Genomic DNA, 13,428 nt, shown 5'->3' on the forward strand with positions numbered 1-13,428 from the left:
GATGCCTGACACCGAAGGGGTCCAGGCAGGTCCAACAGCACCTGAGCCCTGCCATGCAGGGTCTTTAGCAGTAACTGTTGAACTGTCCCCACCAGCCCACCAGAACCCGTGGTGATCTATAGGAGCAACACTGGTGTGAAAGAGCAGGGCTGAGTTGAGCAGAGCAGGGCTTTTTATTCTTCCATTTGGAAGCAGGAGTTGAATGGCACAGCCAGGGAGGTGAGGAGGCAGAGGAAAGGGTCAGGTTCCAGCACCATTTGCACTTATCTAGGAAGGGGGTTCCCCCAGCAAGGGAACGGAGATCAGCCGCCTCCTCTATGTTCCCATGACGCTCACTGGCTAATCATTTTTCCATCTGTGAGTCACCTTAATAGGTCTCCGTCATTTTCATAACAGTCTCAATAAACAGGTGTGGGTGCTTCCTTACACTTTGGTCGGGATCTACGGCCAAAGCGCGCCAGGCAGATAGATGTGTGGAGGTGCACAGAAACCATGGGGAATGCATACAAATTCACATTCCCTTGACTCCTCCATACACCCAGCACAGACCAATTCAGGACGTTTAACTCCACTCCATTTCAAAAGATGTGTGTTTGAGGCCCCCTCCGTGGCCCACCACCTAGTGGCAGGGACACAGTTGTAAACCAGACAGTTCTGGCTCATTTCCCTGTTAAAGAGGCACTGTGCCTCTATAAGCCTGTTGTCCTCTTGGAATATCAGAGTCCTCATCTGAAAAGTGGGGGAGATGGCTCCAGCTCTGGGGTTGTCTGAAGGCAAATTCCTTAGAGTGGTGCTCACCATTTGGCGCTGGACGGACAATGGTGAAGCCAAGCAAGGTGGGCTCAGGAGGGGCTCGGCAGCAGGCTCAGAGTGCTGTCGGGGCGGCTATGGCCATTCCTGTTGCTGGAGAGGAATGTCAGTGCTGAAACGTGTGGGAATGCTCTGGGCAGGCGGTGGTTACAAAAGGCTTTACCGGCCAGTTGACTGTGAGCTGGATTTAGAGTAGGGAGGGGTGTCTGGGGGAGAATCTGGAACACCAGGAGGAAAGAGGCAGGAGTGGTGGCCAGACACCAGATGAGTGTAGGTCCCTGGCAAGTTCCACATGGCACCCCCTCCCATATATGTCTGTCTGTCTGTCTTTTATCTGTATCTGTATCTAACACACAGAGAGAGAGAGAGAGAGAGAGAGAGAGAGAGAGAGAGAGAGAGAGAGAGAGAGAATCTCACACTCAAATACATTCTTCCTGGCACGGTCATTAGTGGGAGCTTCCTCCCTGTTTGCAGAATTACAGCAGGGCTGTGCAGAGGCTTGCTATGGCAACTGAGCCCTCTGCCCTTCCCCCAGAAGTAACTCATTCATGGCATCTTTTACATCTCATCCCAGAGTAAGATCTGAACCCAGATTCAAATCATGGGAGGCCATCCATGTTGTGCCCCTGCCCCAGACCCTTTCTCCCCTGGCCCATGGCCTCCAAGGCTAACAAGATGGGCTTCTTGGACAAGGGTGTTAGATGCAGATGACTCTGAATAGGTCCCCTGGAGCTAAGGGCTTCAGATCTGGTCTGAGTCCCCAGGTCAGAGCCACTGCGGCTGGGCCTTGTTTTTCTGTCCCTTAGTCTAATGACTGTCTGGTTCCTTGTGATTCTAGGAGGCTGACCTCAGCAGTGTCAACATGTCCAGGCCCAGCAGCAGAGCCATCTACTGTAAGCTTCCTGCTTCCCCTACCCTGCTTAGCACCCCTCTGGGCCAAGCTCCCTGAACCCCATCTTCTCCACTGCCCCCTGCAGTTGTCCAAGCCTCACCTCACTTCCGCTGCCCCTGCCCTTGCCTTTGTTCCCACAGTGCACCGGAAGGAATATTCCCAGAGCATGGCCTCAGAACCTACCCTCCTGCAGCACAGGGTGGAGGTGAGTACCCCTGGGGCCCTGGGGCCCAGGCAGTTTCTGAGTAAAGCTCCGAGTTCCCGTGTGTCCACTGCCTTACGAAAACAGATACACCTGACCCTGACCCAACAGCTCAACCTGACCGAACTCCGGGGAGTCAGATTCAGCAAGCCTGAGGCCTGAACATCTGCCAGGTTCAGGGGAGTGGAGAGTAGTCCCAGGGTGGGCAGAGCAGGCCCAGCTGGAGGTCGTGGGGGTGGAGACTGGGTCCCTAGACAGGAGTGACAGAGTAAATAGTCAAGACCCACAGAAAGCCATGCTACCAACCTCTGTGGTCCAACCCACCTCCTGTGCATTGTTCAGGATTGCATGTGGCTGCGAGCGAGGAAGATGGTATGAAGGTTGCGGCTATAAGGGACAGTGTCACAGAGGGGAGTCATCCTGCACTCCCAGGCCAGGCTGAGCCCCTGGAATGGAGTCACCGGCCCCACCCAAGTGCAGAGCTGGCACTTTGAGATCTGGTCATTTGAATTGGCTTTTTTTTTTTTTCTTTTTTTTTTTTTTTTTTTTTTTTGGTTTTTCGAGACAGGGTTTCTCTGTGTAGCTTTGCGCCTTTCCTGGAACTCACTTGGTAGCCCAGGCTGGCCTCGAACTCACAGAGATCCGCCTGGCTCTGCCTCCCGAGTGCTGGGATTAAAGGCGTGCGCCACCACCGCCCGGCTGAATTGGCTTTTAAACTGGTCAGAGAGCTTGCTTAACCAGGGACATGGAGGTGGCCACAGTGCCTGGCAGGGGGGCACAGAACCCACCCCGACCCTGGCAGCCTCAGGTGCTAAGAGACACGTAGGGAACCCACAGCGCCGTGGAGAAAGGGCTTCCCAGACACTGTCCAGTTTCTCTGTAGAGCGGGGCTGGGAACTGGCTTCCCTGAGGCCCCTCAGGCAAGAGCACGGGGAGGTGCATTCAAGATAACAGGCCTGTGGGTTCTGCTGAGGTGCTGGAAGTGTGGACACAGTGAGAGGACCTGCACCTGGGCAGGAGTGAGGCTTGAGGTCCAGGGGCAGGAAGTAGACTGCTCCTCTCCAACAGAGCAAATGGAGGACGGACGCCTCAGGGAGGCAACATTTTCTGTGGGAAGGCGGGAATCTCTAGAGGAAGGTGGCCAAGGGAAAAGGTGCCAAACCATGGGGCCAGCAGAAGGCAAGGACTTGGGAGTCAGAGGTGGCCAGAGCTCTCTCGGTGCAAGACTCAGAAGGAGGACACTCGATCTTCCTGAGAGCCCCGTGGCACTGGGTTGGCACAGCTGGAAAGACACCTGGGTATGAGCAAGAGCATGGAAAGAGGCAGGGGTCAGGCATGTGAGGTCAGTGAGGGGGAGAACAACCGAGGACAATAGTTCCTAAATGCAGCAAAGGGACCAGAAAGGTCCCATAGCCCACACAGAGGAACACTGATGATTTTGTTGGATGATTGGAACCCACACCCCTGATCACCCAGTCACCTTATGTGATGGCTCCTTTGGAATCCCAGAACCCCTTAGCCCTAGCCCTGGAAGCCTCTTCAAGAACCAAACTTCTATGGACTCTTGCTTTATTGAAAAGCTTGACCTCCCCACACGGGGAGCCAAGGACACACCTTCTTCCTCGGCTGCCTTTCCCCGCCTGCTGCCATCTGGGACCCTCTCTCCAAACCTTCTCCCACACCAGTCTCTTCCTGTCCCCTTAGCATCTGATGACATGTAAGCTGGGGACACAGAGAGTCCGGGAACCGAAGGATGCCCTCCAGAAGCTTCAGGAGATGGATGCACAGGGTCGAGTGTGGAGCCAAGACCTGATCCTGCAGGTCAGGGATGGCTGGCTCCAGCTGCTGGACATTGAGACTAAGGTCAGCCTTCTCAGCAAACCCCGATGTGGGCCCTGGCTAACCCAGCATGTTAAAAAGCAAGCACTAGGTTCTTCACCTGCCTCTCAGTGCCTGTCCACATCCAATACACATCCCAAACCAGGGAGAGGCAGGACGGGGACTAGGGACAGAGGTGTAAATGTCAGGGTTGAGACTCTACCCAGCCCACCAGAGAGCAGGGATGACCTTTTCAGGGTCTCAGTGGCTCTCAGTGATCTCCTCACATTTGGCCTTTCCACTTGCCTTAGGAGGACCTGGATTCTTACCGCCTGGACAACATCAAGGCCATGGATGTAGCACTCAACACCTGCTCCTACAACTCCATCTTATCCATCACTGTGCAGGAGTCTGGCTTTCCAGGCATCAGCACTTTACTCTTCCAATGCCAGGAAGTAGGGGTGAGCGACCGGGTATTGTGTTCAGGGGTGGAGTGTGGCGACCATCACACACACACACTCACACACATAATGATTGCTGCTTCCTCCAGGCAGAGCAGCTGAGGACAAGCCTGCAGAAGGCCCTGGAGGAAGAACTAGAAGAAAGGTAGGCTGTTTCTACCCAGCAACATCCAGGGCCTCCTAGCTCAGGCCTGAGGGCCATATCCTGGCTACACATTTGGAGAATTCATGATCCTGAGACCTAACAAACACATGCCAAGAACTAACAAAGGCTTAGACCAACGAAGGGTGCTGGGAATGTATTGAGTGCACTGTGTACTGTCTTCAGAAGTCACTGTAGAACCCAGGAAGGCCCAGGAACTAGGCATGGTGGAGTCAGGCAAGGCTCAAGTAGAGACTAAGGGGCATGAGTGGGGTTCCTGGAGAGAGATGGTGATGCCCCGTGGGCTTAGGTATCTGTCCCAAGAACTTTATCAAAGCTCTATCTTCCATCATGCCCTCAGCAGACCTCGATTTGGAGTCCTTCAAGCAGGCCAGGACAGGCGGAAGGGGTATCCTCTGGAAAGGCCACTCCCTATACATCAGGCACCCCCTCTGGAGCAGAGGTCCCTTCCAGAGCAGAGGTTTCCTCTAGAGCAGCCACACCACATGACCCCAGAACGCAGTAAGTTTGTGTCTGAAGGGCAAGTGGAGGAGGAGGTTTGGATCCAGTCAAAGGAGTCCTAGGCTCATGGTCCCTCCACATCCGTCGCAGGCATCCCACCATCACCAAGGTCCCTGACACACTACCCAAGTGCCCGAGAACCAAGCGTCTTCACTCTGCCTCCTCCGCCAAGGCGTGCTCCATCTCCTGAGGACCCAGAGAGGGATGAGGTAAACTGAAGGTGGTTGGAGGCTTCCTGGGGCTTCCTGGGCTTGAGAAAAGGGAGAACCTACTCTCAGGAACCCAGATTCTTAGGGTAGACAGGGCAGGGCTGGGACTGAGGCTGGGGCTTCTGGTGGGATGATAGCAGGGCCAGGGTGGGGAGTTTCAGGGTTTTCATGACTGTCCACTCAAGGCCGTGGGTTGTTGGGCATCCAGGAGGTACTGAACCATGTCCTGAAAGACATTGAGCTGTTCGCTGGAAAGCTGAAGGAGGCCAAGGCGAAGGACAGTCATAAGAAGAGAAAACTTGGGAGAAAAAAGACCAAGGCTCAAAACAGTAAGTAGTCCATGCCAGAGGAGAGGAGCCGGGGTGTCTTGGGGGGACCTGGAAGCCCCACCTTTATTCCTTCTTCCACAGAGATAACAGAAGCACAGTACGTTGATTGCTTCCAGAAGATCAAGCTGAGCTTCAACCTCCTGGTTAGTGGCTCTGGCCAGTTCTGGGCCCTTCCTCCCTAGCTCCCCTTCTCTCTGATGTCAACCACCCAAACCTTTCCCTTCTCCAGTTCCTCCTTCTCTTGGGACTTTGGAAGGATCCCAGCCTCTGAGCCAAGGCACAACACACTTATAGGGTGCTAGGGTTCTGGTGAAGGTAAATGTTGGATGGGAACCAACTGTTCCGTGTTTTCAGGGGAAGCTGGCCTTACGGCTGCAGGAAACAAGTGCCCCCGAGTTCGTGGACCTCATCTTCCAAACCCTGAAACTGGTGAGTGGAAGGCAGACGGGGTGGCAAAGGGGACAAGCTGAAGCCAAGGAGGAGCAGAGGAAGGAACAAGAGGCGGGGGGAGTACCAGGGTAAAGGGAGCTGTGGGACCTGCCCTTTATTCAACATGCATCTTCCTGCCGGGATACCACTCGAGACAAAACCCCCAGCAGACCGGATGGGCTGGCCACAGAGTCATGGACACCAAGTCTTTGGGGGGACAGACAGGAAGCGAGGAGACAGAGCTGAGGGGCTCTTGGACAACTCCCATTCCCTTCTGACTTGGATGTACTGATACCTTCTCTTTCTACCTCTCCTCCAGATCCTGTCCCAGTGCCCCGAGGATGGCCTTGCAGCCAAAGTGATTTCACCCCTCCTCACCCCCAAAGCCATAGACCTGCTGCAGTCCTGTCTAAGGCCACCTGAGAATGCTCTCTGGAAGTCACTAGGCACAGCCTGGACCACCAGCTGGTAAGTAAAGACAAGGGGCATGGAGGACCCAACGCAGGACATGATGTGTAGCCTGGTGGTACATGATCACAAACCAGAGACATATCCAGAGAATATGGGGACTCTACATGCAGTTCCCAACTTTTCACTGAACACTGCCTTTACCCAGCAAAGAAACATTACTTTAGAGAAAAAAAGAGCAATGCCACCTTCTACTAAAATGTATGCTCGTTTTCACCAGGGACAAAGTGAAAACTTGGTCTCAGTCCAGCTCAGAATTAAAGCATGCAGACATAAGAGATGCCAGATTTAACATCTGAACGTTAACAGCAAGCTCCAGGACAGGAGTTAGAGATGCCAAGCTGCTGTGGGTGGAGGGGTGGGCATGGGACCAGTTAGAGTTCCCTGGGAACTGGGAAGGAAACTCACTTGGACACCTGGGCTAACATGTCATGGGAACAGTCTACAGAGGCCACACATCTGGGTCCCCAGCTAAGAGGTCCTAACTATGTGATAGAACAGTATCATAGTGTCAGGCAGGCCACAATGAGAGGCCTGGGAGTTCCATCAGGAGCCCCTGACCTAGCTTCCTCAAGCGTGATTTGTAGCAGAGGGTAGGGGTCTGAGAAATGGTTACAGGAAGAAGGCAGAAAGAAAAGTAGGAAGAAGACAAAAAGAAATCACAGAAATGCTGGGCATGGTGGCACATGCCTTTAAGCCCAGGAGGCAGAGGCAGGCAGATTTCTGAGTTCAAGGCCAGCCTGATCTACAAAGCAAGTTCCAGAACAGCTAGGGCTACACAGAGAAACCTTGTCTGAGAGTCTGAGAGAGAGAGAGAGAGAGAGAGAGAGAGAGAGAGAGAGAGAGAGAGAGAGAGAGAAACATATCAAGAGCCCAGAGCCACCAGCAGGGAGACAAGTGGAGCCTGGGGCTTGGGAGGAAACTCCCATGTGTTTGCCTAAAGAGCAGTTCTTTTTAACTCAGGCCCATGTGAAGTTCTGTCCAGTTTGCTTAAAGACATAAATAGTTTCAGTGCAACCTACTTATTTTGATGGTAGAATATACGCAACACGACAATGTACAGATTTCAGTGTATAATTCAGTAGCGCTAAGTATCCAGAAGTTTCTCACCCCAAACAGAAAAGCTATACCTGGTAAAGAATAATTCCCCCATTTCCCCTGTGGTCACCCCCTGGCTACCTTTGCTCTATGTCCGTATCAGTTTGCCTAGTCTACGTCCTTCATATAAGTGAAATAAGACATGGTTCATCCTTTCGTGACCAGCTGATTTTATCAATATGTCCTCAAAATCCATCCATGTTATAGCATGTGTCAGAATTGTAATTGACTAATATTCCATTGTATGGACAAGCCACAGGTTGTCTAGCCTTTATTCATCAGTGGGCATTTGGGTTGCTCATACTCAGATGATCTATTTTATGTGCTTTATTTATCTAGTTACTAAGATGAAGGAATTTATAAATTCTGGACCTCTTATAACAGTCTTAGATTCTGGATCCTGGAGCTGCACTGGGCTTACATCACCCATAGGGACAGCTCTGACATGCAGTCCTAGCAAGAGAGGAGAGCAGGGCCTGCAGTGGCCCGAGACAAGGCCTCGAGTGCTTTCATTCAGGCCCTTTAACAATGAGTATCCATGTTAGGTTGTAGTGTACTTCTTCATCAAGACCACCAGCCTGCAAATAATGGCACAGAGACTTATTATTAATTATGAAAGCTCAGCCTTAACTTAGGCTTGTCCTCAACTAGCTCTTATAACTTAAATTAACCCATTTATATTAATCTACATTCTGCCACGTGGCGTTACCTCATCTCCGTACTGCCCATCCTGCTTCCTCTGTGTCTGTCTGGCAACTCTGTGCATCTAGACTCCTCCTCCTCTTCCTCTCTCTCCACGGAAATCCTGCCTATCCTCTCCTGCCTAGCTATTGGCCATTCATCTTTTCACTTCGCCAATCATAGTGACACATCTTCACACAGTCTACAAATACTCTACAACATTAGGTATGTCATTTTAGATTTCAAAACCCAGTATTATTTAAATTTTCTTGAGAAATAGTCTATAACATGCCTGCTGCACAAAGCATAAGGACCTGAGTTTGAATCCCCAGCACCCACATGAAAGTCAAGCTTGGCATCAGTCTGTAACCCCAGTGTGGGAGTCAGGGTAGAGGAAGGAGGGTCCCTGGAGTGGAAGAGCCAGCCTAGCTGAAGAGAAGCACACCGGGTTAAATGGGAAACTGTGTCTCAAAAAGGTAGGTGGAGATGGCATCAGCCTCTGGCCTCCATGTGCAGAAGCACACACATTCACATGTGCACACCCCACACCAAGATTCGAATATCACACACACACACACACACACACACACACACACACACACACACACACACGCATACATTTGCAACATTGGAAAACTTGGTCGACAGATATAATTCTAACAATATCCATGAAGAAGCAAAATAATCCCAGTGTTAATAAAATGGCACAAATTTGATAAATAATCCATCAGGTCAGATATGCCCTTTGAGGGTTCCTAATTTCTTAAAATAGCTAGAAGTGAATAGATTAATGTGAAAGAAATAAAAGACATGTAAAAGTCCTTAGAAGAGTTGAATTTTGGTCAAATTACATTTTTGGTGCTTTGATTTTAGATAGAATGACCCAAAGTTATAAGTTACACTAAAAGTTGTGGTAATCCAGAAAGATAGGGAACACGCTGGCAACTGGACTTGGTGACCAGGAGATTATCAGGATTGCCCCATCCCCTGGTTCTGGAGACCAAACACAGGGCTTTGAGCACATTAGGCAAGCACTCCACCAGCCAGCTGGAAAGCATCTCCAGCCTGATTCTCAGGGTTTTCAATGGCCCGGTTTCGGTACCGCAGTGGTAGAGGTTGCAATCATATGTAGCAAAGTGTAGGCACACAACATAAAAGCACATTCCCAGGAGCCTTGGTAAGGAGACAGTCAGGACCATCGCTTAAAGGAAGTTGTCACCTAGTCAACAGAAGACCTGAGCGTGTTTCTAGGACATAGAGAAAACACCGATGAAGAAGAATTTACCCCTACTGAATAAGCATGCATTAGCTACTGCCTATGCCTCAGCCATAGTGACAGAAAGACCCCCCGCCCAGCCAGGAATTACAACACAGCAAGAAACAGACATGTATGAATCGTGTACCATCAAGTGAGAGGCTATACTAACTTTAGAGGGAATTTTTGCAGCTGCCCCAGTGAGGCAAGGAGAGGAACTTTCAGAGGTGAGTGAGCATTCTCAGGCAGATAAGCCTGGACGCACGGCAGGGTCCTGGGCTGTGGGCAAGGGGAGGTCCTGGCATCAGGCAGAGCAGTTGCACTATGATGTATCTTCTACGATGAAGTTCTTTGTGCTGTTTAGTGAGGAGGAAAGTGAGGAGCTGTGGGGACACTGCAAACAGGTTAGAAAAACACTGAATGGACCAGGCATGGGGGTACAGACCTGTGATCTCAGCTACCCTGGAGGCTGGGGCAGGAGGATTGCAAGTTCAAGGCCAGCTTGGACTACTCAGTGAACCCTGTCTCAAAAATAAAAATGTTTTAAAAGGGGTGGGGCACAGGGACAGGGGCAGCATCACAAGGCCTGCACAGGTCTGGGGCAGATGGGGTCCCAGTGTTGAGAGGGGGAGTGGACATGAGCCTCCATCCATAACCTAGAAGCTGTCTCTGGTTGATAACTGCTCACAGAGGAAGCATTAGTTTTCTCTAATGGACTCTCACGGGGTATACAAACTACTCTAAAGGCCAGGCCCCATGCCCAGCAGTAGTTGGCTAACACAAAATGAAATCAATGGCATTTTTGAAGGTTCTTTGTCACATGATGTTTGATAAGGGCTCTCTTCTTATTATTCTTATTCTTTGTTTACTCTAGAGGTATTACGTCCAGTTTTGTGTTTTTATGGGATGTCTGTATGTGTCACTACAACTATATGTGTTTCCTGGGCCTTTTCTTTGGCTCTTTTTCTTCTATTTGTTTGTTTATCTCCTATTCTGGTTTATTTGGTTTTTGTTTTATCTAATTTTATTTCATTTTTTTAGATGCCTGTTTGTATTCTAGTGAGGGAGAAAAAGAAAGGGTGTGGATTTGGGTGCTTGGGGGTAGGGAAGGATCTAGGAGGAGTTGAGGGAGAAGAAACCATAATCAGAATGTATTTTGTGAAAAAATCTATGTTCAAAATAAATAATAAACAAAGGGGGTAGGGTTGCTCTTTGAAAGTCCCCACAGGGGCTCTTTCAGCCCCAATACTCCAGATTACACTGCTTTAATTCTAAACTTTAATGAGGGTGACCAAGTGTCCACTGTGTTCCTAGGGAGGTAACACAGCTGTACCTTGGGGACCAAGTGAGGCTGCCCACAGATACTTGCACTGTTAGGCTTGTTCCTGCTTCACCATTTGCTTCTTTGTGGGTTTTCTGTAGCTTTTCATTTATATACATGTGCCATATCCCCATCAGCCACAGATCCCTGAGGCTAGGCCTTCTCATCTCCTCCCTCTCCACATCCCACAGCCTGGTACACAGTGGCTCTGAACCCAACTTCGTTTTCTCCTCAGGATTGACTGGACAGGCGATGAACCACCACCCTACCGACCCACGTTCTCCGATGGCTGGCAGATTCCGGAGCCCTACTCCATGGTAAGAGTTGCTTAGCACTGAGACCTACACAAAGCCACATGACAATTAAGGGGTGGGTCATGTGGGTACCTTTGGGGGAGGTAGACGACGGACAAGAGGCAGCTGTCGCAGGCCTGTTAGGGTCTGGTACCCCCCTCCGAACCACTGCACTGGCTGCCTCCTACTCGAACCCACTCTGGTTTTGTTTCTTACAGGAACCCCTAAGAACCCAGGATGCTATTTCCCTCGGGTATGTCAAATGCTTAGTTGATGCTCACAGTCACAGGAAGCGAGATAGAGGGCAGAGCCTTTACACCTGTGGATCCCTACATCCCAGAGATCATCTGTACTTTCTCTTAGTCAGATACAGACATGTGCAAAGATGTCTCTCCTCTACCTTGAATGAAAATGCAGTTTCTTACCTCCTAGCCTCTGAAATCCTTCTTCATGTAGCCTCTAGTCCTCACAGTTCAGGTACAAAGTGCTCAGAGCAGAATCAAGATCCAGGAAATCCCACTACCGGAAACGTTCCGAGAGATAAACGGCATTTCAGAGCCCCTCCTGTATGCAAAACCTCATACCCCAATCCCTGCCTAACACTATTGCTATAAAACCCTATGGAAACCCAAAAAGTCACCAACAGACCGTGCCTAGGGGCTCTCGGGCTCTTATGGCCGGGCACAGTTCCCTTTTGCCAGCCACCCTGACTCTGTCTCTCACCTCAACTCAGAGCTTCTAGGAGGAGCAGTCTGCATTTCCCTCAGGATGAGCCATATAACCACAGCTCCGAACACGAGGACTCACACCTCCCACCCTCCAGCCCCAGACCTGCCAAACCAACCCTGAAAATGCAAGTCCTGTATGAGTTTGAAGCAAGGAATGCACAGGAACTGACTGTGGCCCAGGGAGAGATTCTGGAGGTGAGGCCTATGCTTGAAGCCAGAAAAAGAGGCAGTTGGTGGGAGATCCAGTGGCCTGGAGTGGGTGGCTTACAGAGAGAACAGGAAAGTGGGAAGACCAGGGAAGGACAAAGCCTTGGGGACAGAGGGGATGGGAGGATAGGGACTCTGGGGCTGACGACAGGTGACTCTTGTCAGGTTCTGGACCAGAGCAAGCGTTGGTGGCTGGTGAAGAATGAGGCAGGACAGACTGGTTACATTCCCAGCAACATCCTGGAGCCCCTGCCAGCGGGAGCCCCTGGAAGCCGCAGACCATCATCCTTTAGGGTACTACCCAGCCTAGAACACCCAGAAGCCCCAAGTCCTGAGTCAGAGGGGTAGCAGGGAGGATTGGGTGACCAACGAAGATGATCATAGTTCAATTGAATCAGTATCACTGCATGCTTCCTGGGTACCAAGTTCATTGTAGGGTCTGGGCAAACATTAAGTCAGGGTCCCTGAAAACCAGAAAACCAGAAGGTAAGAGGCTTGATGGAGCTCAGTAGAAGGGACCCAATATGGGAGCGTGTGCATGGCTGTCAGAGGGGATGACCTCTGACTTCAAGTTTCCCTTGAGTCTAGGCTCCAATGCTTCGTCTTAGCTCCAAGCCTGAGGAAGTCACAGCCTGGCTACAAGCAGAGAACTTCTCCACTGTGTGAGTGCCCAGTCCCATGGGGGAGGAGGGGAGAGCCTTGTGAAGGGCTCAGGTGAGAACTGTGGACCCCTTCTCCCTCAGAGACCAAAACGTAGAACCTAGCTTCCACTGTACATGATGACTCCATCTTAGGCTTTCTTTGCTAAACGAAGGACAGGAGAAGGTTGCTTGGCTGAGCCCAGGGTAAGGCACCAAGTGGGAGACCGTATGGAGTGAAAGAGTCAGGGGTAGTGAATTCTGGAAGAACCTGGGCTGTCACCTTCACCACCCCTCCCTTCCAGAACATGCTCTTTCAAAGAGCTTGTGCCCTCAAGCCTAGGAGTTCTGTAACTGACTTATTCCTGCACCGGCAGATACCTAATTCCTGGAACCCCAACTTTCCTACTCTACACAAATACTAAGGCTAAGCATTCCCCCACCCCACCTCTGATGGATTCCACCATTGTTATTTACAGCACTGTAAGGACCCTTGGGTCCCTGATGGGGAATCAGCTACTTCACATGAGACCTGGGGAGCTGCAGATGCTGTGTCCACAGGAGGCCCCAAGGATCCAGGCCCGGCTGGATGCTGTCAGAAGGATGCTGGGGGTGAGGTCCTGACTCCCACCCAGAGGTTTTAAATCTTCTTGGGTTAAGAAAGGGAAAGCTGGGAACATTAGGTGTGGGATATTCCTCTGGGGACTCAGCTTCTCCACTCAGGTGTATCTGGAAGCACTAATCATATTGGTGGCATGAACTCTGGGGATCCCTCACTTGGAACCAGCTCCATCTGAATTATTTTCTTCCTTTAGATGACTCATTAGATACCAGCTCAAACACCTCCAAGACCAAGCACCTCTCATATCCAAGATGGAGTATTTGGTACCCAGCTAGAGCCCTCAGAAGTCCTCTTTCAGTTTGT

At 50.8% G+C, this 13,428-nt stretch overlaps 1 protein-coding gene across 1 annotated transcript; it reads left to right on the forward strand.

Annotated features, from left to right (window-relative positions):
* Window positions 1-1,672: 1,672 nt before the first annotated feature.
* On the forward strand, window positions 1,673-13,127 carry Eps8l3 (EPS8 like 3). Its single transcript, XM_052732223.1, has 17 exons — window positions 1,673-1,703; window positions 1,843-1,907; window positions 3,609-3,767; window positions 4,034-4,183; window positions 4,273-4,328; window positions 4,690-4,847; window positions 4,938-5,056; window positions 5,265-5,385; window positions 5,467-5,528; window positions 5,740-5,814; window positions 6,134-6,282; window positions 10,873-10,954; window positions 11,149-11,183; window positions 11,664-11,853; window positions 12,031-12,159; window positions 12,454-12,527; window positions 12,983-13,127. Exons 1-17 carry the CDS (start codon window positions 1,673-1,675, stop codon window positions 13,125-13,127), a joined length of 1,800 nt encoding a protein of 599 aa, XP_052588183.1.
* The last annotated feature ends 301 nt before the right edge of the window (window positions 13,128-13,428 follow it).

The sequence above is a fragment of the Peromyscus californicus genome, unplaced genomic scaffold (assembly GCF_007827085.1).
Source record: "Peromyscus californicus insignis strain IS unplaced genomic scaffold, ASM782708v3 Scaffold_9__1_contigs__length_137607984, whole genome shotgun sequence".
Classification (NCBI taxonomy): domain Eukaryota; kingdom Metazoa; phylum Chordata; class Mammalia; order Rodentia; family Cricetidae; genus Peromyscus; species Peromyscus californicus.

Excerpts from the sequence above, each read along its gene's own strand:
- Eps8l3 (XM_052732223.1), top strand. The coding sequence starts at position 1,673 with ATGTCCAGGCCCAGCAGCAGAGCCATCTACT. Across the intron at positions 6,283-10,872 it reads ACAGCCTGGACCACCAGCTG|GATTGACTGGACAGGCGATG; the intron begins GTAAGTAAAGAC and ends TTTTCTCCTCAG. Across the intron at positions 12,160-12,453 it reads GCAGACCATCATCCTTTAGG|GCTCCAATGCTTCGTCTTAG; the intron begins GTACTACCCAGC and ends CCTTGAGTCTAG.